We start from the raw sequence: 26,008 nt of genomic DNA on the forward strand, positions 1-26,008 counted from the left end.
AATATGAAGATGATGTTAACGTTAAGAATGAAAGTGAACTTAATTTTATAACAGAAGAACTTTGCGTCAATAAGCTTGAGTTAACTTAATTTTATTATATTTGTACTGATGATTGAAAATGCTAAACTACAGCTCACCAAGCTCAGATTTTGCTGGTGCAGCTAGCCCAGTCCGGTGCCAATAACTGCCGTAAAACAAGAATGCTTCACTAGAATATATACTGTCTTGAGTGTTTTTTGTATTGTTTCTATGATGAAAATAATCATTACTTGCTGCTAATCACCTACCTTCGGAAACATGTTTCATTCAAAGTGCTTTAGCTAGCCTATACGTATACAGACGAAATCGGTTAATCGCATAGTCAATTTGCCAAGCTTTTTTATGCGATTAACCGATGTATGCGTTTCCTACATTTTCTCCGCTATTCTCTTTTTTAAACACCGGCGCACGCATTCTTGCATTATGACGCAACAAGTGAGCTTCCTTCTTTTCATTTCGACACGTGAAAAAACGAAAAAAACAAACGAAAAAAACACGAAACAAAAACGGAAATCAATTTTCAATTTTTCAATAACAAGGATTCTATCGGACAGACATAACTCTTTTCGCTTTGCTGGCTGACTACTTCCTGGCATTTTATATCGTACCGTATACGTAGGCTACAGTACAGTACCGTATACGTAGGCTACAGTACAGTACTGTACAGGTATGCTATGTTTCTGCAGTGGTTTGCGCTTTGCGACGTAACAATCCTTTTGACAACAATTAGTCTTGTTGTCCTATTGCGATGTAACAATCCTTAAATCAAACAGAGATTTGTGGTTCATAATCACTGTAGAGAAGGCCTTTTTTCGTGAAGTTTCACTTTATTGTTCAAATCATTTACGTGCCACTTAACACTTCATCAAAGGAAATATGCGGTTAAGTGATACAAGTCCACAAATCAATCCAGAATTTCTATTCGATTAACCGATTTATGCGATTAACTGTTATGCGATTAACCGTTGAATTTTCTTCACAAGTGAATGGGAATGGTTTGGGATTATGCAATGCTATGCGATTAACCGATATATGCGATTAACCGATATGCGATTAACCGATTTCGACTGTATTACCATATTTAATTCAAACTATACTCATTAAACTTGTTGTTTTAAAATTGTGCTGTCATAAAGGGTGCCATTTTGTCATAACATGGGCAAAACTTGTGATTCATTTTTAGCAATAACTGTTTTACTACAACATTTTAAAAAAAATCCTTTCTCCAGTGTACTTAGTGGCAATTATCCTTTAATTTAAGACCAGTTTGCTTTTGAACTTTCTCCTCACTTTAGCTATCATCAAAATTCGCAGAATGAAAATCAGTTTTAATACATGATATTTTTGTGTTGCAGGAGCATGCTGATCTGCTTCTTCGGTATTCACAACTAAACAAACGTCTGCAACATTCCTACATCTTGCATGCTCTAAAACTTTTGGAACAAAGCATTGCAAGCTTGTCTTCTATCTGCATGTAATTATTGCTAACAATAAATTAATTATAAGTGAAAATAAGATAAATCTCAGTTTAAATTTTTTATGACAAGTCTTACTCACCAGCACAGTGGTGTGACTTGCAGGTAAAACGATTTCACTTAGATAGCTACTAACCTTATCACAACAACTTTGGAAAGGCATTAACAGGCAAAAGAGATAAATATAAGCTTTTTTATGATGAAATTTCCTTAAAATCATGAGATTTTGTGGTACCCAAATAATGAGCCAACAACACAGGTCTCCATGGTTTGGTTTAGCACAAGTAAAATTGAATTAATTTTTTTGCACAACTTTCCAAATTCAGGTAAAGGTAGTAGAAAAACTGGTTTTTGTGGCAAAAATGTGATCAAGGTATTTATTTTATATGTAACCAGGTACATACAAAGGCGAACATAATAAATTTGATTTGAAAAAATTTAGTTCAAGCTGTGTAAGTTTGTAGTTGAAATTGTATCTTCTCTTTTACAAAGTTATGATTAACTTTTTAGATAGGGTTCATAATTGATACTGGCAATTTAACCAGACGTATTTCGCAAAAGGAATTGTACCTACAGTGGCCAACATTATTCAGTTGATGAACCAATTTGACTGGCTTTTTGTTCTTAATTACTCTGCTAGCAACGCTAATCAGAATATATTCGCTTTTTGTGAAAGCTTACTACTTATTATGATTCCAAATTCTTTTTCAAATTTAACACATAGCTTACTAGCTTGTTTGCAGATTTTTCTCATAAGCATTATTTTATTTATCAATATTTTTTTTACTGAAAGAAAACATAAATTCAACTTGCCAAAAAAGTGCCAAAGATGCTTTTACACCTCCACTATTTATCTCAATAAGCTTGTTGTTTTGCCCGCAAGCTTGATTTTTTTCCATATTTGAAAACACCAGTTTTATTAACTTTAAAAAACTTACTGATAATGGCCAGTTGTTCTTTTTCATATTGTTCATGAATATTTAAAATCATTGTGCGTAGTTCTTGTACATTGAAAAGTCAGAGTTTTAATTGCTTTGCACTAGCAGAAGCAATTTCAAGCAAAAGTAACTTCAATATAACATCATATATTTTTGTTAGATAAGATGAGACCATATTGCTGGTTGGTAGTACATTATATATTTGCCTACGTTTATGAATGTTACTTTCTAATTTAAAAAGTCTTAGAGAAAAAATTTTGGTGTTGTGTAGCGAGCACCAATGTGACATCATACGTTAGATAATATGACATCACTTTGTGGCTTGGCACACATCAGTTAATGATTTATAGGTTGTCACAAAAATTCCTAAGTGTTTATGCAAATCAGAAGAATTGGTCAAAGATGTGTGGAAAAATTAATTGTTTGACACCACTTTTTACATCACAAAGATGAGGGCAAAGTTTGGTTCAAATCAAATTTTGAATGTAATGCTGACGGAATTAACTTTGTCAAATTACAAGGTAGTATTACCATGTCAAGAAATATGTAACTTGTTCCCTTACTGAGATTGCTTGTTGTAGCAACAAATTATTGATTGCTGGTTTGAGATTGTTTCTTTACACATCTAGTTACCAGATTTTCACTTTTTCTCAAACCTGTGATAAGTCCAATTTTTTGTCAATGAGAATGAGTTAATTGAAGCAATGGAATGGTCAGTCCCCTCGGTCCCAATTTGTATAAAGGAATATTTTCAATGAATTTGTACACTGGCACACTGTACATTTTAGACTGTACATTTTCTTTAGCACAGCAAGTGTGTGTCTCTAAAATGGGATTTTATTGTAGACTAAAAACATAAAAATTTCTGTGCATTTTTTGGGATTCATTGAAGTCCATTACTTTTCATACACCCTCGACCTTCATACATACCATATACCAGTCTATAGATGTAATATTTTATACCATTTCCATACACTACACATACCATGTTTATAAATCCCTTATGGTATGTCAAAATCTTTTTCTTTAAATTTACTACGATTTTCAAGGAACATTCTTTTGCAATATCATGAAAAGAATATGTGTCTTCCTATTCGTCGTGAACTGAATGACCTTCAGCTTCATCATGTTAAAGTGTTACTCCATGCAGCAACCATTTCAGCTGAAGAAGAAAGAATAGAAATTGCTAAAGAAGCAGCTAAAGGTATGTTTTTTTGAGATGCAAAGTTATATTTTCCCTAAAAAGAGCTGGCATTGAGAGAACTCCTTTGAGTGTTCAAATGAGTGACTTTCTTTTTTGAAATATTGAGATCGGAACCATAAGTGCGCTTCTTCTTGATGTACCTCGCATTGTTTTTTGTCTTCGCACAAAGAAGTAGACTAAGAAAAAATTTGACTCCTTTGACATTAATTTCTTGCAGACCAAATAATAATTCAAACAACATAGGTGCAATTTACAAAATTATGTTTACCCACCATCAGTAACTGTTCTGTAATTATATAAGCTAAAAAATACTTTTAAAACACATCAATACTTATAAAATAGTATTATTTATAAATGTACAAGTTGTACAAGTTATATTAACATTTACAAACATTGCTGTTGCAGTGGTGCTTATAAGGGCAGTTAATTTACCACAGTTAAAGTTATTACCTACCATAAAGTAGGTCATGCCATTTACAAGATGTAAAATTGGTAAAAAGAGAGAAGATACTAGAATGTAATTCTGAAAGGTTAAATACAGTAGAAGTATATTGAAATGGAGTAACCTTGATTTTTGGTTAGCTTTTCAATATAAACTATATGTGATAAACAAAAACTAATTTTATTTTTAAAAGTAATTACTGCGAATGCACAGAGCCACGTATGCTTCCAATGTTTTACTACCTTTTGTGATAGTGTTCAAATGAAATTGTTTTTATATTCATGAAATTGTTGACCAATGAAACTGTTAGTTCATTCGTTTTATTTTATGTGATTTCCTTCTTTCCTAACTGGTACACCACCTAATGGAGATACAGTATACTTAACTTTAATTTTCATTAATTGCTATTGTTTCCATTTAATTACTGTTCCCTTTAAGTTTGTGTTGCACCAATGTCATTCGCATTACCAGACGAGGTCATTCGATTGTACTAGCCGTTGTGTGTGCACGCTCTGTGTGAGTGGATATAGAATCGCATCAATGTATTATATGGTGTCAGAATAAATCGTCTTCTTCATGGAGAAAAGTATACCTACGCCAGCGCCAATGATGATGGAGTGGTAAAGTCCATGAGAACTGGATTCGATTCATCCAAAGCTTCAAGCTTTACATGACAGCTATAGGACACGACTCAAAAGTGGAAAAAACCAAGTCTTCTCTACTGCTTTGTGTCATGGGGGAAGAAGCTCTCGAAGTCTATAACTCTTTTAAGTTTGAAACCGGACAAGAGCATAAGTTTGACAACGTTGTAGCGAAATTCGAAGCTTACAGCTGTCCGAAAAAGAACATAACATCTGAACGCTACAAATTTCACATGTGCACTCAGAAAGAAGACCAAAGCATTGACAAGTATGTAACTCAGTTAAAAGTCATTGCAAAAAGTTGTGAATTTGCAGACCTCGTCGAATCTCTCATTCGTGACAGAGTAATATGCGGTATTCGCGACCACAATCTTCAAGAAGCTCTATTACGAGAAGATACATTGACCCCCGACAAGGCCATGTCAATATGCCGAGCAAAGGAACTCAGCAAGTCACAGGCTTCTGCTACTAGCGAGAACTCAACAACGTCGATGTCCATTGACATAATGGAGTCAAAGGGCGAAAATTGTCAGTGTCGACGCAACTCCAACTGTACAAAGTGTGGAAGAGATCGTCAACTTGGACGATGTCTGGCTTTCGGGAAATCGTGCTACAACTGCGGAGAGCTAAACCACTTTGCAAGGTTCTGCAAATCTTCTTGAATGAGTCAAATTATAACTAACCGCAAACCAAAAACTGTCTGCGAGGTCCGAGTAGACGATATACAAGAAGACATTCCACTGCATATCAACTCAGTGAGTGAAAATAGTTGGTGTATTAATGTAAAATCTAACGAGACCCCTCTTTGTCTAAAGATAGATTTGGGTGCAGAGGTGAACTTAATGACCGTTTCCGACTACAAAATATTACGTTATACACCTAAAATTAAGAAAACCTCCATTGCACTTACGGGCTATGGAAACCACAAAATTCCTGTTCTGGGTACGTGCACGGTACAAATGAATGTTGGTCCCAAATCAAAACACGTTTTGTTATTGGTAAATGCAAAGACTCACAATCATTTATAGGACTGAAATATTCTAAGCTGCTTGAACTGATACAACGGGTGTCCTCCGTCCACAAGACAAATCCCTATTCCACTATCCTGCACGAATTCAAGGATCTTTTTAATGGTCTTGGTTGTCTTCCAGGTGTGTATGTCATAAGATTCGACGCAGAAGCTGTTCCGGTAGTCCACCCCTCAAGAAAAATTCCATTTGCCATGAGAGAAAAACTGAGAAACGAGTTAATACGTCTCGAAGAGCTCAATGTAATTGCAAAAGTAAATGGACCTACTTTTTGGGTTAACTCGTTAGTAGTGGTAAATAAAAAGAATGGCAACTTACGCCTGTTTCTTGATCCGCGTAATTTAAACAGGGCAATCTTGAGAGAACATTTCAACCTGCCAACAAGAGAGGAATTGACGTCCCAGTTTGCCAATGCGAAATATTTTTCTAAGTTAGATGTTTTGTCAAGATTTTGGCAAATGAAGCTAGATGAAAGTAGTTCGAAGCTGTGTACGTTTAACACGCCGTTTGGGCAATATCGCTTTTTAAGACTGCCATTTGACATTTCTTCAGCTCCTGAGGTGTTTCACAAAGCCGTCCACCTAATATATGCGGATCTGTCTGGTGTCGACACTTCAATGGATGACATTATTGTATGGGGTGCTACCAAAGTAGAACGTGACAAGCAGCTTCGAAACGTACTGCAAGCAACACGTGATGCCAATCTTAGACTAAACAAAGATAAATGCATACTAGGAGTTCAGAAATTGACATTCATGGATGTGATAAGTGAGGAAGGTCTGAAACCTGATCCACCAAAGGTTGATGCTGTCAACAACATGCAAAGGCCTTCTAACAAAAAGGATGTACAACGATTCTTGGGTATGATAAATTATCTCGGAAGATTCTTACTCTCACTCTCAATCAAAACTGCATCTTTGCGCGTATTGACCCACTCCAAAAGTGATTGGAACTGGGACTCCACACATTAAAGTGCGTGGAATGAGCTCAAATGATTAGTCTCGGAAGTACCTATCTTAAAGTTCTTTGATCCCAAGGTACCAATCAAAATATCTGCAGATGTGTCCAAGGAGGGCATTGGAGCAGTACTCCTGCAGTGGCATGATTCGGATTGGCATCCAATCGCATATGCTGCAAGAGCAATGGTACCTGCACAAACAAGATACACACAAATTGAAAAAGAACTCTTAGCAACTGTATATGCCTGTGAGCGCTTTCATCAGTATATCTATGGACAGTCCATTAAAGTTGAAAGTGACCATAAGCCATTAACGCACTTGTTCAAAAAGCAACTCAACAACTGCCCCTTAAGAGTGCAACGACTAATGATTAGATTACAAATTTATGACATAACACTAGTCTTTAAACCTGGAAAGTTCATGCACACAGCCGACACGCTATCAAGAAGTGCCACCAAGCTAAAGACATCTTCCACAGTCTCGTTGGTTGAAGCTCATGAAGATATGGTAATAAGTACTCTACCAGTAACCGACAAATTCCGAATTCAACTGAGAGAAGAAACAACCAGGGATGAACAGCTTACAACCTTGATCTAATACGTACAGCAAGGTTGGCCCATCTTGCAAGGCAAGCTGTAAAGCATTAATCTCAAAGTATTGGAATTACCGAGATGAGCTTGCAGTAAAGGATGGCATCCTTCTGAAGGGTGTCCGTCTCGTAATACCAGAAATACTAAGGAAATCCATTCTTGATATAATACATGAAGGACACCTGGGTGAGGAGAAATGCAAGAGGCAAGCAAGAGAAGCGTTTTTTTGGCCAAGGATCAACAAGGACATAGTCAACAAGTCCTCCGGCTCCGCAACCTGCATAGTATACAGAAACCAGCACCAGAAGGAGCCTCTTTTACCACATGAACCAACAATGGTTAATCGCATAGTCAATTTGCCAAGCTTTTTTATGCGATTAACCGATGTATGCATTTCCTACATTTCCTACATTTTCTCCGCTATTCTCTTTTTTAAACACCGGCGCACGCATTCTAGCTCCTCCGCCGAATTTTGGAATGACACCATGCATTATGACGCAACAAGTGAGCTTCCTTCTTTTCGATTTCGACACGTGGTTTGCGCCTTGCGACGTAACAATCCTTAAATAAAAATTAGTCTTGTTGTTCTATTGTGATGTAACGATCAGTAACAATCCTTAAATTAAACGTAGTTTTGTGGTTCAATTAATCACTCTAGAGAAGGCCTTTTTTCGATTTTTGTTTATTGGTGAGGATAATCTTCAGCAACTTAACACTTCATCAAAGGAAATATGCGGTTAAGTGATACAAGTCTACAAATCAATCAAGAATTCCTATTCGATTAACCCTTATGCGATTAACCGTTGAATTTTCTTCACAAGTGAATGGGAATGGTTTGGGATTATGCTATGCTATGCGATTAACCGATGTATGCGATTAACCGATATGTGATTAACCGATTTCGACTGTACTACTATTCAAATTACCCTGAAGTATGTGCATTACCGTCAACTTGTTCAAAACAAGTTATAGTGAGTTTAAAACAAATCTTCTCCCGCCCGGAATACCACAAGTCGTCTTCAGCGATAATGGTCTCGCTTTTAACTCCAACGAATTCAAAGTGTTTGCATATCTGGCATTTCCATCACAAAATATCAAACCTTCACTATCCTAAGTCAAATGGGCTGGCTGAGAAAACTGTACACACAGTAAAAGACCTACTGAGGAAAAGCCATGCCTCAGGACAAGACTTCAATCTGTCGCTGCTGGTGTATAGGAGTGCACCATTGAAATGCGGATACTCTCCAGCAAAACTCTTGATGGGCCGTCATATTAGAAAAAATGTATCGCTTTGTAACACGTTGTACAATCCTTAATCAGGTGTAGTTCGCACAGAAAAGCTGGAGCAAAAACACTATTATGACAAAGGAGTAAAAAGTCTTTGTGAGCTACATGTAAATGATGTCGTATACACATATGACCACAAGTACAAGCGCTGGGGAGAAAAAGGAAAGATATTGTGAAAGGTCGGGTTAAGGTCTTACCTCGTTAAGTTTGTAAACGGGGCAATACTTCATCGAAACACTTGCATAAAAGTAAGAATGACATGGTTGCCTGCAAGGAAGCTTCTTCAACGGAGAAAACATCACCACCAGTGGTCAGCAGTGAACTGAATACCATAGTTCCCTTCACCTCAAACAATTTTGTAGATGGATCGCCGCCTACTAACGTGGTGTTGCCTCGGCGAACTCCAAAACATTCTCGTTGACTAATTGAAGAAATATAGTTTTAGTTGTGTTGTATGAATTACTCCCAGTAGTGTGACGGCAGCTTGCATATTGCTTTTCTGTTCCTTGTGTGGGGGGAGATGTGATAATGTTCAAATGAAATTGTTTTTATATTCATGAAATTGTTGACCAATGAAACTGTTAGTTTATTCATTTTATTTTATGTGATTTCCTTCTTTCCTAACTGGTACACCACCTAATGGAGAAACAGTATACTTAACTTTAAATTTCGTTAATTGCTATTGTTTCCATTTAATTACTATTCCCTTTAAGTTTGTGTCGTATCGGTGTCATTCGCATTCCCAGACGAGGTCATTTGATTGTACTAGCCGTTGTGTGTGCACGCTCTGTGTGAGTGGATATAGAATCGCATCAATCTATTACACCTTTAACAATAGTACGTTTAAACAAAACACAAAACCAAATGTGAAATGGAATTTTTCAGCCGCCAAAAGGTTATTGTGTGTGGGGAACCGTTTGGAATCGGTAGCTTAATATTGCTACTGCACTAGGCCTACTACTTTTATCCCAAAACTGACACCGCAAAAACTATATTAAGAGTGTGGAAGAGTCACAGACAAAGCGTTTTTGATAGCTCCAGGTAACATGCGTCAGTGTTATATAATTATTAATTACATGTTTACGTAATATTTTTGCATTGCAGTTACTTTACTGAAGCTGTTGATTAGGTAGAAGTCTGGACACAAGTTATGCAGTTCAAGTAAACAACATAGACATTAGGGTGGTTTTGAATAATGTGCCAAAAGGAAAATGACTTTAATTGCAAAAAAGGGCAGAAGAACTAGCAATGCTTTTCTGATAGAGGGCTCCCTAGATTTTCTTAAAAATATTTATGATACCATTTCTCACTGGTTAATAGTGACATATATTAGACCAAGAAAATAGACCAAAACCTGTCCGCTCCAAGTTTTATTGTATATGAAATTTGCTTACCATACCTTGATACTTTATACAAGTTTGTGTTTATGATTGCTTGTATTCATATTGCAAACTGTTTGTTTTTGGAACATTGGCTGTTCAAATTTATCTTGAATAAACTTCTGTAAAAAAGGGCAATGTTTTGATTAGTTCTTGTTATCATAGATTGGAATTATAAAGGTTTGATATATGACCAAAAAACTGTGATTACCCAAATTTCACTTTTTAATCATTTCCCCTTACATAAAGGAAATGTTATCCAATTTAACCTTTTCTTACACATAAAACAATCAGCCTTCTTTGCCTTAGTGCAAAATGATTTATTTCAAATTTATAACTACGTCAGGGTATCAAAAGGATAGGGTATCATAATTTTTATTCTTGAACTGAAAAAAAGTCTTTGCATGAATTATCCTACATCCAGTAATTATTCCTCATCGTTTGAACCCCAATGACAGAGCTATCCCATGTGAAAATTCTGATTGACACACATATCTATATTTGTTCTTTTATTTTTTGATATAGTATTACCTAATTTTGGGTTGTTCATTAGGACCACTAAACAGGAGTAAGCGTCGTTAATGCCTTGCCCAAAAGTATTACCATGGTGGTGTTATCAGGCATGGAACATGGGCCTTATTATTACAAGTGTAGCTCTCTAATCATCAGCTAACAAGCCAGTTGACATTATGTTCGAAACTAGATTTATAATGTAAAATCTTTGTGAGAGTATTTGCACTCCAACTCCAATTGCGTTGTGAATGTTCACTATTTCATTGACATTTTTGTTGCAAAAATATTTGTAACTCTTAAGAAGGTACGTCATCTGTATCTTATCTTTTACTTTTATTTCTTGTGAGCAAGCAAAAAATAATTGGTTAAGTTAGGGAGTAAAGTAATAACTCCCCGAACAAACTGTAAAGCCACAATGACAAACAATGATTATATTTAATACTACTCTCATATTAATTATCTGACATTAGAGATTTGGGTTGTTTCATGCCAGTACTAAAGTATGGTATCCTCTCTTTTTTTTGCTTTGTCATTCTTTATATTTTAATATTTATAAAAAATTTGTGAGCCTCATGATTTTCTGTTGCTTGAAAGTGTAAAGTGGATTTAGTTGGGTCATTAAACAACTTACGAATGTTGTTCTTAGCTTTTTAGCTGTTTTGGGTTAGGTCATTTGATGAACTGTTGAATAATAGAATAAAATTTCTAGTTAATTATAAAGCTGCTAGACTACATAAAATCAGTACTAAACTGTTACAAGCAAGTTTAGCCACATGAAGTTAATAGATTTCAAAGATGTTCAATGCTCATCAGGGAAAATAATATACTGAAATTTTTGGGTAAAACAAAAATAATAGCCATTTTGAAAACTGGCATGTAGAAAGGTAAGGAAAATCAGCATTTCAACAACGGCTTTGTACTACTTGATCCCTACACTGATTTCGCTCCTGGGTATAATATCCGAAGTTTTTGCAAACTTTCCAATTACTTGTTTATTTTTACATCTTCTCGCAATCAGCCATACTTGCGTAAATAGTTATACTTAACTACACCGATTAACAAAAAAGGTTTTAAATAACAGCGACTACTGTACTTAGTGTGCAATCAGAAAATACTCATACAAAATTTCTGCTCGCTATAATGATTGGAAAGCTGTATTGTTCACTTTTTGTATTGTTTTTGTTTTGACATTGACTGTGTGTAGCAAAAGTGTGGTGGGATAAGATAGACAGAATAGACAAATAAATATGTTACCGTTACTTTATCACTATTTTCAGAATATTATTATTTCAAGCAATTAACCTGTCATTTTGGTAATTCTGAAACTGTACTTGTTTATTTCTACATAATTTTAACACTTTATGGGTCTTTGACTCATTTTGGCCTAACTAAAATTATTACCTTAAAAAGAAACAAAGATTTTGCTGAATAAAACAATTGTAATTTCCACTCATTCAATGGTGTACTAAAAGTGTGATTAGATTGCAACATCTTGCTGTTATCCAATGAGAATAAAATAAACAACTTTATTCTTCGTTTTAAAACTTGCTCTTTACTTTTTAAATCCAAGGTATTGTTAGTATATACAGAATACCTTACGCAATTGCCAATCTGTGTTCAAAATTGCGAAAGGAGCTCTTAAAGTATTTTAAATTTTACATCGTTTTAGGGTAGGGAAAGAGCCATGCATTAACACCGGCTTACACAACCAGGTCTAACGCCCGCGCAACAAAATCATGTGGTTAAGTTTGAAATCACTTTATGGTAGGAGTGAAATAGTGTCTATCAGATTTACCTGATAAAACATGTTCAAAAGGCGAGACTAAGATGTAGTGAGTTTATCTTTGTGGTGTGGTTAACTGAAGGATAAGGCAATACAAAATATGAAAAGCAATGGATTTTTTATAATAGTAGTTGTGGATCTTTTACACCCAAACTGTGGAAATTGTATGCAACTTGACTAGATGTATGTAAGTTATTATTTTCACTGCCTTACTTCTAAAATTTTTTTGCTTTATATTTCTGTTTAAGTATCTATTTTTGACTGTTGGTCCCAGTATAAATTAGAAGATTTGCTATATTATATGCAGGATTTCTTCAAAAAAAAGTTCATTTATATATCGGACAAGATGGAATAAAACAAAGTGAAGATGAATGTGAATGGAATGCAAAAAGATACATTTTTGTCCATCAGGCTCTATCTACGTTGAATTCACTTCATAGTAGTTTACCTAAAGTGAATTGTCTGAGGTATATTTAAATGACATATACTGTATTCAGATGCAGCAAAATTTCTTTGTTTTAAATAAAATTATTTCTTTAGGGCAAAATGGCTCTATCTTGTTGGCAAATCCCTAAAAATCCTTGGTGAAAAGTGCCATTTACTTGAACCTATTTACGAATGGCAAATCCCACAGCACATCATTGCAGAAGTCAAAATAAAAAAGAGTTTGCTAAACGATGAAGAATTACGAAATAATACATCTAAATGTAAGTTAGACCTATAAAATTTTATGGTAAATGAACCTATGTAATTTTGTTTTTTTTTAAAGCTTTAACGCTTTGCTGTTTGGCTTTTTGCGGAAAATGATTTCCGCATAGCGTTATTTTCTTGCTGCGTACCGGCAAAAAATGTTATTTTCGGCGGTCTCGCCAGGCCGTCCGTGAAATGGGAAAGTACCAAATTTGACAGCTCTACAGGAGCTGACAGCGAAATCCTGTCATGTAGGTTTCAAACCTAAAGAACATAAAAATGTATGCATGATCGATTGTATAGTGAAGAAATAAAAGGAACAAGCAGACACCCTGCAAATCTTAAACTGTTAGGTTATGTTATACAACGGATCCTTTCGAGTATCTCATACCCTAATGCTTTAAAAAACTTGTGCATAAATGCAACTTTTTACTGCAACTTTTGTTAAAATTAAGGGCAACTTTCTCACGTTTTTAGTGCAACAAAAACTTGCCCTAGTTATAACACTTATTCCACATTTAAAAAAATAACTGCAGTTAACACTGTAATAACGCTATACCAGAAATTTACCGCTATACCAAAACAGTAGCAAATATATTTTGCAGTCTAATAGCCGAAGACATAATGAATGAGTAGTATTTGTAAACTTCTAAACCAATAGAAGTATATAACGTTACATCAATCTACCATAATACAATTGAAGAATAAGAAAATAATTTACGCTGCTAGTTGTGGGTCTACTAGATCCGTGGTTCCCAACGCATGGGTCGCGACCCAAAGTTGGGTCGCCAGGTTATTGTTTTGGGTCGCTTGCTTTTTAGGCATATTGTATCTTGAGCGAAAAATTATAATAAAAAAATTGAAAACTTGAAGAGATCACAAAACTTGAAAATATAAACTCCAAGACATGAAGCATATTATGTGGTGAAATGAGAAAGCTTTTCTGCGTGACGCTTGAGTAATTTCGCATCAGTTGCATTTTGTCGTACAAAGAGCTCCCGTAGTGAAAAAGTTTTGAGCGCGTCGTGTGAACTTATTTCATGCAATCCGCAAATGATCCAAACTGTGTGAATAAGCCTGTTGAATTTTTTAAGAGCAAGTTGAAATCCATTCAAGATCAAAAAAGTACTGTTAAAAATACCGTTGCTGTTTACTCTTCGTATGTTGCGGCCTATCAAATTGCTAAGCAGAAAAACTACAGATGGTGAGAATTTGATAATGCCAGTTATGAAAGAAGCAGTAAATATAATGATTGGTGAGAAAGAAAGTGAAAAGTTAAATGCAATTTCTTCATCCAACAACACAGTGAAAAGATGCAAAGTAGACATGGCTGATGATGTTCTTGAGCTGATTCTTATCCAAGTGAAGGAGTCTCCCTTTTATTCCATTCAATTGGATGAATCTGCCGACATTGAATATTTGCCCCAACTTTCCGTCTTTATCAGCTTTATCAACAATGAAGCTGTACGAATGAAGCAAACCGCTAAAACTGCACACCAAAGGTGAAGATATTTTTCAATTGTTGGATTATTTCTTTACGGAGTATTCCATTCCTTGGGATAAATGTGCTGTCATTTGCACCGATGGCACAGCAGCTTGTACTGGCATCAAGTCTGGTGTGGTAAAACGAATCAAAGACGAAGTCCCAAATGCTTTGTGGACTCATTGCTTTCTCCACAGAAAGGCCGTTGCTGCAAAAAATATGTCTCGAGAGCCGCACGAAGTGTTGAATAATGTTGTGCAGTGTGTAAACTTCATCAAAGCAAGGCCACTGAATCAGCGTTTGTTTTCGTTTTTGTGCATTGACACGGATTCGGATTATCAAGCTCTGCTGCTGCACACGGAAGTACGATGGTTGTCACGAGGTCGTGTCTTAAAGCGAGTTTGTGGTTTGCAGGAGGAGATTGCTATCTTCCTGAAGCAACAGAACTATGTAGGATTAGCCGAGAAGTTTTTGGAAAGAAAATTTCAACGCAAAAGTTGCTTACCTTGCCGATATATTTGACTGTATGAATTCTCTAAATCAGGGATGTCCAACCTGCGGCCCGCCTGAGATTTTTGTGCGGCCCGTTAGTCATTTTCACTCCAAAAGTATGTACTTTATGTACACATTTTTCTTGAAATTTAATAGGTTCTGCGGCCCATTGAATTATTTCAAGTGACAATGCGGCCCACTTTAATAAAAGGTTGGACATCCCTGCTCTAAATTCTCGCAATTGTTTTACGGCGATTGATCACGCCGCCAAAGTTTCTGCTTTCCACAAAAAACTCATACTCTGGAAAATTTATCTCACTAGAGATGAGTACGATATGATTCCTTAGCTAACGCAATATATTTGTGGCAAGGAAGTTGATATCAAGCAAACTATAATTTGACACTTGGAACAACTTGCCCAAACGTTTGTGCACTACTATGGTGAATCTCCAACGCCTAATAGCCAAAATGATTGGATAATTGATCCATTTGCTGGAAAGGACCTGTCTCAACTTCCCATCCATGTAGCAGAACAGTTTATGGACATGACGACAGAAGCAGCAAATCGTATTCCTTTTGCGTCCTTCAAAGACAAATACCCCAAATATTCTGAAAATATCCACTTTTGGGCTTCCATGCACAAAGTGTATCCCATAGTTTCAAAATATGTGATTTAAAAACTGATAAATTTTCAACAACTTGGCTTTGTGAGACTGGGTTAAGCGCCATGTGTGCATTGAAAACAAAACAGCGAAACCGTCTGAAAGTTGAAGCCGATTTGCGGCTATGCTTAAGTAAAATAAGCCCCCATTTCAAAAACTCACTGACAGCAAGCGAGCACAGTTATCTCATTAGTGTGATATATGAATTGATAAACATATTATTTTCAGAAAAAGTTGCTGCTTTTGAAGTGCTGTGTATTTGCAACGCAATCTTGTGTAACTTTTAAAATCTTACGACAATTTACTTGGGTCGCAAGATTTTATAAATCTGAATTTTTTAAAAAAATGGGTCGCCTTAAAAACGAGTTGGGAACCACTGTACTAGATTACTACATCAATAATAATTATTTGACTCTGCTATAGTATTCTACTTGCTATGTTAAATTTACAATATAATCCATACGAACATCAAATAGCTGCACTAATTAGTAAGAGCTTATTATATATTGACTTTAGTTTTCATATTGTATGATGTCATTTCCAAAATTAATAACAGTAACAACTTTTAAAATCATATTATTATCTGGATTTCCGCACATTCTAGGTTTATAAACCACGATGAGTAACAAAGCAATTTGCTAACAGTCATATTTCTGACTACTGTTGTTTGATATGAATAATCAAAAGATTTGCGTTATTGAGCTTGCTTATAGCCTCACTGTAACATTTTTCTTTAATGTCTAGTTTGCTTATCACATGCTTGCAGAAGGTATGATTTATTTTATCGTTTGTCTTTGGCTACCTGAACACAAGATTAAACTTAAATTAGCATGTTTGATTAGCTGTGATTTATAAAGTCATACCTTCAATTGATCACCCTTAAAGTGTGGGCTAAGTTTAACACAAGATAAAGTTAGTTTACAGATGACGAGATGAGTTGTCGGCAAGTATAGTAAATAAAGGATTCTTCAATAACATTAAGTGGTTAGAAAATATTGCTACAGTGTACAAATTTACTACTTGTTATAAAAAGGGTGGTAATTTGATACCACAATATGCGATTCGTATGTGTAACAATTGCTTTTGAGATTATGCTGGGTGATTTTGGACTAATTTGAAGACAACAACCACTATTCATAGTTTGGAACTGACAAAAACACTTTCAGTTAACCCGATTTCAAACTAAAGAAATTTTGAGATTCTGTTTGAAGATAATTGTTCGAAGATTGTATATTGAAAATTAAATTACTTTGGTTTATGGAGTTCCATGAAGTAAAGTTTACAACCTTCTACAGTATCTCATTACCACAGCATTATCGAGACATACTAAAGTTTCAATATTGTCAAGTGTCTTTTCTTTTATATTCCTGGTTATGCTACTTTATTTTACTTTAAATAATATCTATCCTGATAGCAAAATCTTAATGAGATTTTAGAGAGTTTTTAGGCTTCTATAATATAAGCTTTACCTTTAAATATACAGACTGATGGCATGAAACCCATACCAATCTGAAATGGTGATATGGTGTTTTTCTGCTTCACACTACTTTGAAACACAACCAAAACATTAACAAAAAGTTAGATTGTGACTTAATGGCAAATGGAATCAAGTTTAAATAACAACTGTTATTTTTGTATTTTCTTTGGTTTAATACACATCACCTTTTACTGAAATAAAAATATCTTTTTCTAATGGAAAAACAAATGAAATATTCAAACATAGGCTTAAGCTTAAAAAGCCAACAGCAGTGATATTTTAAGTTTTTCATAACATAAACATGGATTTTAGCATCAGTGAGCAACACTCAGTAATTCACCAATGGTACAATAAAAAAAAATAAAAAAAATACAAAGGATCAGAAAAATATATCTAAACAAGCGAGAAATTAACAGTACTTTTTATCAGGCTGTTATCATTAACATAAAGCATTATCATTAACACTGTTATCATTAGCACTTATACACACAAACAAACACATAACTCTTAAAACATGTAAGTTATTTGCGCAAACTTTTCTGCCAATATAAACTTTGTTGTTACTTATCTTCGACAAGAGCTTGAAGTTGTGGAATGGTCTTTCAAAAAGTAATCTGCATGTCATTCTTATCATCCAATCGTTAGAGCAATAACTAGCAATTTAGATTGTTAGAGCAATAACTCTGGAAAGATTGTTGCAGTTCTGGTTAGGAAAAATTGGCATGACATCATTTTGCTGTACCATGATGTGTATTGCAAACCCAGATATAGCACTTGGCCCTTTTACAACATTTTTGCGATGTTTTGCATTTGGTAAAGTTTTACAGTGAGACCAAGTTTTAAGTTAATTCTTTTACTTCTTATTCATGTGGTTGATAGCAGTATCTAACTTAGGATTCCTTACAATTGTGATAATCAGTATCAAGCCTTTAGTTGCAAAATGTTTAATGTTTTTTATTACTGTACTATGATAACCATATATTACACTGTTTACAGCTGTAATTGATGAAACAATAGAAAAAAATTCCATGCTCTCTTCAATAGTAAATACTCACCTGGAAAAAAATGCTGATTTAACAGATGATTCCGAATTATCATACAGGTATATCTTCCAGTATTTTCTAAACATGTTTTTAGCAGATAGTAACTTTTGTCTTCACATGAAATTTCCTTTTAATTTTGTATTACTTTGTATATTTAAATTTTAAGGTTACATAGCCATGCCTCCGAAATTTTGGCACAAAGTGTGAACATGGCTTTACAACTCCAGGAGATTGAAGTAGTCAGAAATTCTTCCATAGAAATTGTAGAATGTTGTGCTCAGTGCGACCCAGATTTAGCTGCCTCATATCTTGCTATGCATCAGGTTAGGTTTTTTAAGAAAATAATTAAACTAGTAATTGTTTATAATAGAAATATTTCTACACCCCACAAAATTTCTGTAACACTTACTTTAGAGTGCAGAAGCATCATTAATCATGAAATCTCTCCTGCTAAAGGCTATATCAGAACCTGGTTCATCACAGCTTGCTTCTTTATTACATCAGGTTTGAAATAGCTGTTTTTCACAAATTTTAGTCTAATTACACAATTTCGTTTAATGCATCTACAAATTATTATAGGCATGCTTTTTCACAATATTAGAGCTTGGCCTAATTTTTGCTGAATCCACGGTTAATCACAAAAATGAGGTTTCTTTACTACCATGTGGTAGTGGAATAGTTATTTTTTAAACTTACTGCCGATTAATTTTCATTTTTTTATTATAAGTAACAGAAATGGTACAATCATGTCTTTATTTTGAGAATAATGCTAATTTGTAAACAAACACTCCATGGTTCATGGGCTGGACATCCATGACCATTCTTAACCATTTTATTTGGCATTTTACCTGCAAATTGAAAATCCCCTGTGTTTGGAACCTGAAGTTTTTTAGTAAAACAAGATTGCCAAATATTGGATAATTTATTACATGAAGACAGTTTCGGAGATTGTTTAAATTGGTCATTGGTCTACTTGCAGTCAATATGGTAACAGTAGAACTCCAAGGGAAAAAAGTATGCCTAGAACTCCGGCAATGTCGATTTAGACATTTTTTGATTTTCCGGCTGCACACATCTATAGAACTCTTTTTTTACCACAAATCTTTATTGATCATTTTGAAATAAAATTTATAGCATGTCAAACACGACATTTAATACAATTCTTGCCTGAACTAGTGTTAAAATGGGAGTATTGCCTGTGGTTTAGACCTGATTATCCAACACCAAATCTAACCGTTTTTTTTTAATAGAAGTATACAGTAAAATCGCGTCTACTTATGCTTTGACCGGAGGACTTTGTGAAGAGAATCCAAGAGTTCAAAACTGCTATGTCCAAAATATTTGTCCAAGTGGCCACCTACAACTGGCAGTGTGAGTTAAATACTGTCTTATCATCTGATCTACTACATCAACTTCAAATTTTTTCTTGTTATAGAAGTAAATAACAAGAGGCTTTTGTTGTTGGTTTGATCAGTGCTGGGAGAGTTGCGCATTTTTGAAATCAACCTTACACTTCTGTTTTTCTTGCATTGATAATTAATTAATTATTGTTGACCAACATCATGTCATTTTCCTCATTAAAGTACCTAAAGAACTAGCTGCTGTTTACTTCGCGTTTGCTTTTTGTCATCTGTTTTGTTAGCCCTTTGCTGTTACTGCCGACAGTGCCAACCATTGCAATCTGTTTTGGAGCAGACTAGTCGGACGTATGTTTGTAAAGAAGTTGTCTGTCATTACATTGTAGCCTCTCTTACTATGGATGCTATTTGGAAGCGGTTTGCCGTTTCTTTGTACGTTCTCCTGGGCTCTGTTGTATGGCAAAGTTTTGTAGAAATACTTTGAACCTACTTCTGTCAAAATCCAAAACTTCATTCCGAATTTATCTGGTTTATTAAGCGTATAGACAATAAAAGGGCACTTGTTTTTCATAGGAAATAATCACTCATCAACTGTTAGATTCCATTTTGGGATGTAGTTGAATAAGCAATTGTTTCAATTGCTTTCAAAAACTTCACAAATGTGTACAAAAGTGTCTTTTGTAAGCCTCTGCCTTCGTCTATCCTTATTATCAAACGCAAATATATCGAACTTGTTGATTTCAAACAAACTGTCTCTCGGAATGGTTTCGTGGAATATGCTTGGACCATATGTTTTATTCCACAGGAAATGAACAGAGTGGTGCTTTCCATAAATTCGTCTGGCGTACTGAAGTGCACTGAAAACCTCTAGCATATCCATTGTAAGGTTAAAACTGGGATTGGTTTTATTTGCGTCTTGGTTGGTGTGCATAATAATGGATCTCAATATGTTATTATCTGTGAAAAGCTTGCAACATTTCTATGAACTAACACCTGTTCTTCGGCATATCAAAGCGAACACCAGCTCTAATGTGAAAAATATTAACTGCTGTAGGATTCTGTACCCTTGCAACTAAGTGGGGAGTCCATGTCACACCATTTTTGCTTTGTTTGTTGATCTTGCTTTTCATCTTTGAGCCTAGGCAGACTACAACAACTATAGGCTCAAAGGTAGAGATTAGACCATGGGCGTTTGTTCACAACAATTGAGACGCATTTTTTAAAATTCTTTGGAGGGGCTATCCCACACGACTGACGTCGTCGTCGACAGCTCCCACACGACAGCTGTCGTATATCTGAAAGACTAATGTTGAAATTGACACTTTCGGAGTTCTAGGTATAACTCAAAATAAAAAATTTTCTGTAAGTTTTATATTTTAATTATTAACCTCAAAGTAAACAGAACAGAATTTTTTTCGACAGCGTAAACTTTGAGAATTGTGAGTAAACAGTAGATGTTAAAAATTACGTATTGAATGTATAAAATATCAAAATAAACATTGCTAGAGTTCTAGTGTTTACATAGGGATACTTATGAATGAGTATTGAAAGACTAAAGTAAAATTTTGTGTTTTTCCATTTTTAATACTTATGTACTCAAAAGTTAGATTTATCTGATATTGAATAAATTGGTTGAAAGATTGAAGCTTGACTTAAGGTAATAGGTCGTACAATTCTTTGTTAGCTCGGATGCATACATGCAGGACAATGAAAATTTTTAATTTCTACATCGTAAAAAATGGGATTTCAGATAATGGTTCTTAAACTTTCTCTACTTTTTTGATACATTTTCCCCTTTCCTGAATCAATATAACAGCCAAAGCATGCTGATCCATTAAATGCTTTTTGAGTGATCTAACAACAAAGTGAACAAAAAGTCGAAAAATTGAATAAAATAAACAAAAAGTGGTAGAGCGTAGTGCCCAAGCATAAAGTTTAGGAAAAGGTGTTCAGTGGTAATTTTTGGGACCGGTTGAAGACCACACAATTTATACGTGCAACACAAATGTGTTTTAACCCTTATTAGCACATGCGTTGACATTTTGTCAAAATCGATTTTTTGTGTGACATTGCTCTCGTAGCTTATGCACTATCTCAGCAAGATCCTGTGACGATGGAGAACTTCTGAATAGCTTACTGCTGTAGCGATTTCAAAACGTTAAATTGTTTCCACAATGAGTTATTTGCGTTTTAACTTAATCGGCACATCTGTTGACAAAATGTCAACAATCAGAAACAATAGGAGTTTGGAATGTAAAGTCACTACATAGTAGTTAGCTATTATCACAATGTGATAACCGGGGACTTACAGGAGAGTTGCACGTGTATTTAGTCAATCACTGTCTGACTAGAAGGAGTTAGATTGCCAGTTGATAACTTGATATAACTCAGAAGAAAAATATTGTCTAAGCAGTTGTGTCGGAAACGTTTGCCTTAGCTCTAACTAGCTCTTACAAGCTCTGCGCAACGTCTACATTCCTACGGAATCCTTGAATGTGAATGAACAACTCATCGGATATCGAGGCAAAATTGCTGGAAGAACATTCATGCCATCGAAACCAAGGAAATATGGTGTAAAGTTCTTTTGGCTGTGTGAAGCCACATCAGGTTTTGCTCTAAATGGCATTATTTATTCCGGAAAAGAAACCGACTCGGCTCCTGACAGAAATCTTGCAAATGATATAGTGATGAACTTGTGTTTTGTTTACTTTGGTACTGGTCGTGACATATACATTGACAGATATTTTACATCTCTTGGTCTTGTTTACAGTCTCTTGCTTCAAAAGCTTACATTGATAGGAACAGTAATGGCTAATCGCCGTGAAGTTCCATCGCAGCTCAAGTCAACAAGGAGAAGAGAGGTGGAAAGTACTGAAGCATTGTATGACCATTTGAACAACATTCTGCTATTGTCATATGTACCAAAACGAAACAGGAATGTCCTCATGCTGTCTTCTTCACACTCTTCTGTTTCCATCACTGAAAATCACAGGAAACCTACAGTTATCATGGATTACAACAAATATAAAGGTGGAGTTGACACTCTTGATGAAAACTGTGAAGAATTCAATTGCTTGAGGAAAACAAATTGTTGGCCAATGGTTAATAATTACAATTTGATAAATGTTGCCAGTAACAACGCATTTCTCATAATAAGAGGCAATGGGAAAAGTAACAAAAAAACAGATTTTCTAAAAAACCTTAGCTTTCAGCTTGCTCAACCATATGTCATCCAAAGACAATTGGCGGTAGAAACTAAACTACTTTCCGAAAAGTTGAGGTTCGTTGATGCTGCTACTTCAAGCACTTTCAATGGCGCAGTTCAAGGTATCAAACGGGGAAGATGCTACAGATGTGCAGAGCATATTCGATCTGCATGTGTCACTTGTAGCCGACGGGTTTACCCACGAAACAGAAAACTTCAGAAGAACAAATAATGCTGGGAATGCTGAACAATTTGTTGTAGTGCTCCACGTTTCTTCGTTTTTGTGTTTGAAAAACATGTGGCAAAATTTTTCTCGTTAAGATTTTCTTGCATTTTATCTGAGAACTAGTAAGCTAAAACTATTCCTGGGAAGACAGCGGACCTCCCAATTAGGATTAATAATTGTTTTGTTAAAGTTTTATCAACATCAAATCATCTATAACAACAACTTCACTTTAAGACCAGCGCATTTGTATCGAAAAACACAAGGAAATACCATGTTGACAATTTTTCAACATATGTGCCGATTAAGTTACCTAAAATCCCTGTGCTAATAAGGATTAAGGAACAAAAAATAGTTGTAAGAAACATATAAAAACAGCCTATTTGCTGAAGTTTAGTTTATAGTTTTGTGAAGGTGAAATTTGTTGGTCTTTTCTTTTTAAAAATTTTACCTAATATTTTTCAATATTTACCACCAACTGTAAAAAAACAAATAACTTTCTATTTTCTTCCCAAGCAAGTTACCTTGCAAACAATTCAATAAATGCGAAATAATACAACATATCTAAGAGCTTCTGTGCGGGTTCTGTGATTAAACTAGTTATTTGGAAAATGAAGTGTTGAACTCTGTATTTGAAGTATACATTTCTATTGTACTTGCAAATTTAACCCAGTTTCGATTACTTTCAAAATACTTCATTCGTTCTACAACACTCACTGTGTTAGTCTGGTATCAACAGTCTAATGAACGCAACTCAATTCTGTACTCGGATAACTGTAACCGTTTCATTGAGATTCAATAATAATATATCAATATTCAAGACATTGACAGTTTGGTTTTGGTACTGTGGTGCTTAACTAGGCTATCAGCCATTAATGAACGCACTATCAATGGATTTAGATTATTAGCAAACAATCGCTCAAGCAATAATTAACAACAGTTCACAGCCTCAACAACACGCCTAGCTTGCACAATTCACAGCAATGTGTGCTGTGTAGACCACCACAAGCAACACAAAACAAACCCAAGTAGGCTACAATAATATCATGAAAATTGGCAGCATCGTTTGCCTAACTGCACAGAAAAAATATGTAGTCACAAATTATCATTTAATACCTATTGAATTGAATATGCCCCAACAATAGAACAAGGCAATAAATTTCATTCATACTCCAATTTTCTTACGGCCCACAAATGTCAAATAACACAAAGTTTTTAAATTACATGACACTATTTGATTGGTTGACACCATGGCTCCAAGCATCTTTAACAGAAGTTTGCAGTAGACACATTTTTATTATATTATTCTTATTGTTATGGTTCACCGTGACTTTTTCATAATGCAAGCCTATCACCTTTTTATGTATGTTTTCTATAAATTATTTTTATATTTGGAATGTTTTAATTTTTTTGTTTGTTACCGTTGATCCTCTTATTGGTTTTTGGGCGATTCATGCACGTGTACGTTAATATTGATAAATAATTTTATACAATATACTGCCATAAATTTTTTTCCATGGTACATAGATTGCTATGTTGCTCAGTACGTTACCATTGATGATTATTTTATTGCATTTTTTTTAATAAATGAATTTAATTTAAAATATAAATTTCAGAGCGCAAAAGTTGTATTTTTTGTGTGAGTCTCAGTAAGGTGTTATTTGTGTATTCCAATGTTTCTTTGTTGTCTTGATTTAAGCTTACTTCTTATTTTGCAACAATTAACGATTTTGTAATAGGAATCCTGGCTTCTTAAATCCAAGCTAACATCTGGGCTTCATCTGTCACCACTTCATAAGAATATTATCAAACATCTCCATGAAAGCTTCATGGTGTACAGAAGAATGGCCTTGGTAAGAAGATAGTGTGGTTTGAAGGCATTTCTAATGTATTATTACTTCTGAAGCGATACATATATAAATTTGCAAGTTGAAAACATCATTCAGTTTTGATCAGTGTTTCAGTGCCTATCACGTTGTACTGTAATAGATTTAGGTGTAAACTTACTTATTTTTGTTTTGGTAATTTAATTTGCATTGCTGCAACCAAACTATGTTTCAACTTTTTGCTTGCCTAGAATTTTTTGTCATAATAAATAGAAATATTACTTCTGCTTAAGTGACAGTAGAAGCTTGTTAACTCGGAGTTAATGGCACTGATAAATTTACTTTGAGTCTTCTAAAATTTGTGGCAAATGTCCATGTAAACCAGACAAGGTTATAACGAACGACTTTCTAGCAATTAGTAAAGTTGCCATTATTTGCTTTGTAAAATTGATTCTTAAACAGGTATGACTTTAAAATTTGTCCACAATGCTATGTTATATCAACCAACTATAGAACAAAATTGAGTCTATTATATGAAATAACACAATTAATTGAATAAAATGACGAAAGGGGAAAAAATTTCTGGTTTGCTAATCATTATTAAAAATAGGTTAAATAAGAAACAGGATATAGCTTAGCACTCTTAAGGTTAACTTTAAATTTTTCGACTTGAGCTTCCGCAAGCATAAGCTTGCTTCTTTAGGTGAACTATGAAATGGCAAAAAATATTTCAAAATTGCTAAGTAAAGGTCTTATGCTTGCGAAAGTTCATGTCAAAAAACACAAAATTTAACCAAACTATATCCTGTGTCTTATTTTACTTTAAAATTGGATTAACAAAGTTCAGATAACATAAAAATAGGTTGTTGTTGTTGGTCGACGCTTGTTGGACGGCTTGTTATGTTTGGAATAAGAAGCTGTATGTGGATAATAACCTAAAGTTGTCCACTAGATGGAGCACAGAATTTTGCTGTAAATTGTATCAGCGTACCTGCTGTTTATTAGTGCTGTACAGTCCCTTATTCCATACATTATTATGAAAACACTTCATACTTAGTCTTATACCTCAAGCAAACCGCACTGTCATGCATCATGTTTTTCCTCTATGATGTAAAAATCTCTACTAAGCAAACCAAGATGACCATGAAAACTGGAGATGTAGTTTTGGGCGATCATTTCATTGCCATTTTTCACTAGTTGATTTGGTAAATAGTGTTCTTTGGTATAAGATAAACTTGTTTCTGTACTAGCTCTGTAATCAAAATTACAAG

The 26,008-nt window shown here is 34.7% G+C and overlaps 2 protein-coding genes across 5 annotated transcripts in view; both read left to right on the forward strand.

The window, feature by feature from the left end:
* LOC143450844 (cilia- and flagella-associated protein 46-like) overlaps window positions 1–26,008 on the forward strand; it is a 143,706-nt gene that overhangs the window by 95,939 nt on the left and 21,759 nt on the right. For all 4 annotated transcript variants that reach the window (XM_076951574.1, XM_076951575.1, XM_076951576.1 and 1 more), the window contains 8 exons: window positions 1,395–1,513; window positions 3,502–3,656; window positions 12,586–12,745; window positions 12,819–12,985; window positions 18,079–18,184; window positions 18,292–18,448; window positions 18,540–18,629; window positions 24,651–24,764. In XM_076951574.1, the coding sequence (XP_076807689.1) occupies window positions 1,395–1,513; window positions 3,502–3,656; window positions 12,586–12,745; window positions 12,819–12,985; window positions 18,079–18,184; window positions 18,292–18,448; window positions 18,540–18,629; window positions 24,651–24,764 (1,068 nt within the window). The remainder of the gene's footprint in view (window positions 1–1,394; window positions 1,514–3,501; window positions 3,657–12,585; window positions 12,746–12,818; window positions 12,986–18,078; window positions 18,185–18,291; window positions 18,449–18,539; window positions 18,630–24,650; window positions 24,765–26,008) is intronic.
* On the forward strand, window positions 3,791–5,401 carry LOC143448486 (uncharacterized). Its single transcript, XM_076948254.1, has 4 exons — window positions 3,791–3,899; window positions 4,020–4,116; window positions 4,537–4,614; window positions 4,717–5,401. Exons 1-4 carry the CDS (start codon window positions 3,791–3,793, stop codon window positions 5,399–5,401), a joined length of 969 nt encoding a protein of 322 aa, XP_076804369.1.

Source organism: Clavelina lepadiformis, chromosome 3 (assembly GCF_947623445.1).
Source record: "Clavelina lepadiformis chromosome 3, kaClaLepa1.1, whole genome shotgun sequence".
NCBI lineage: Eukaryota > Metazoa > Chordata > Ascidiacea > Aplousobranchia > Clavelinidae > Clavelina > Clavelina lepadiformis.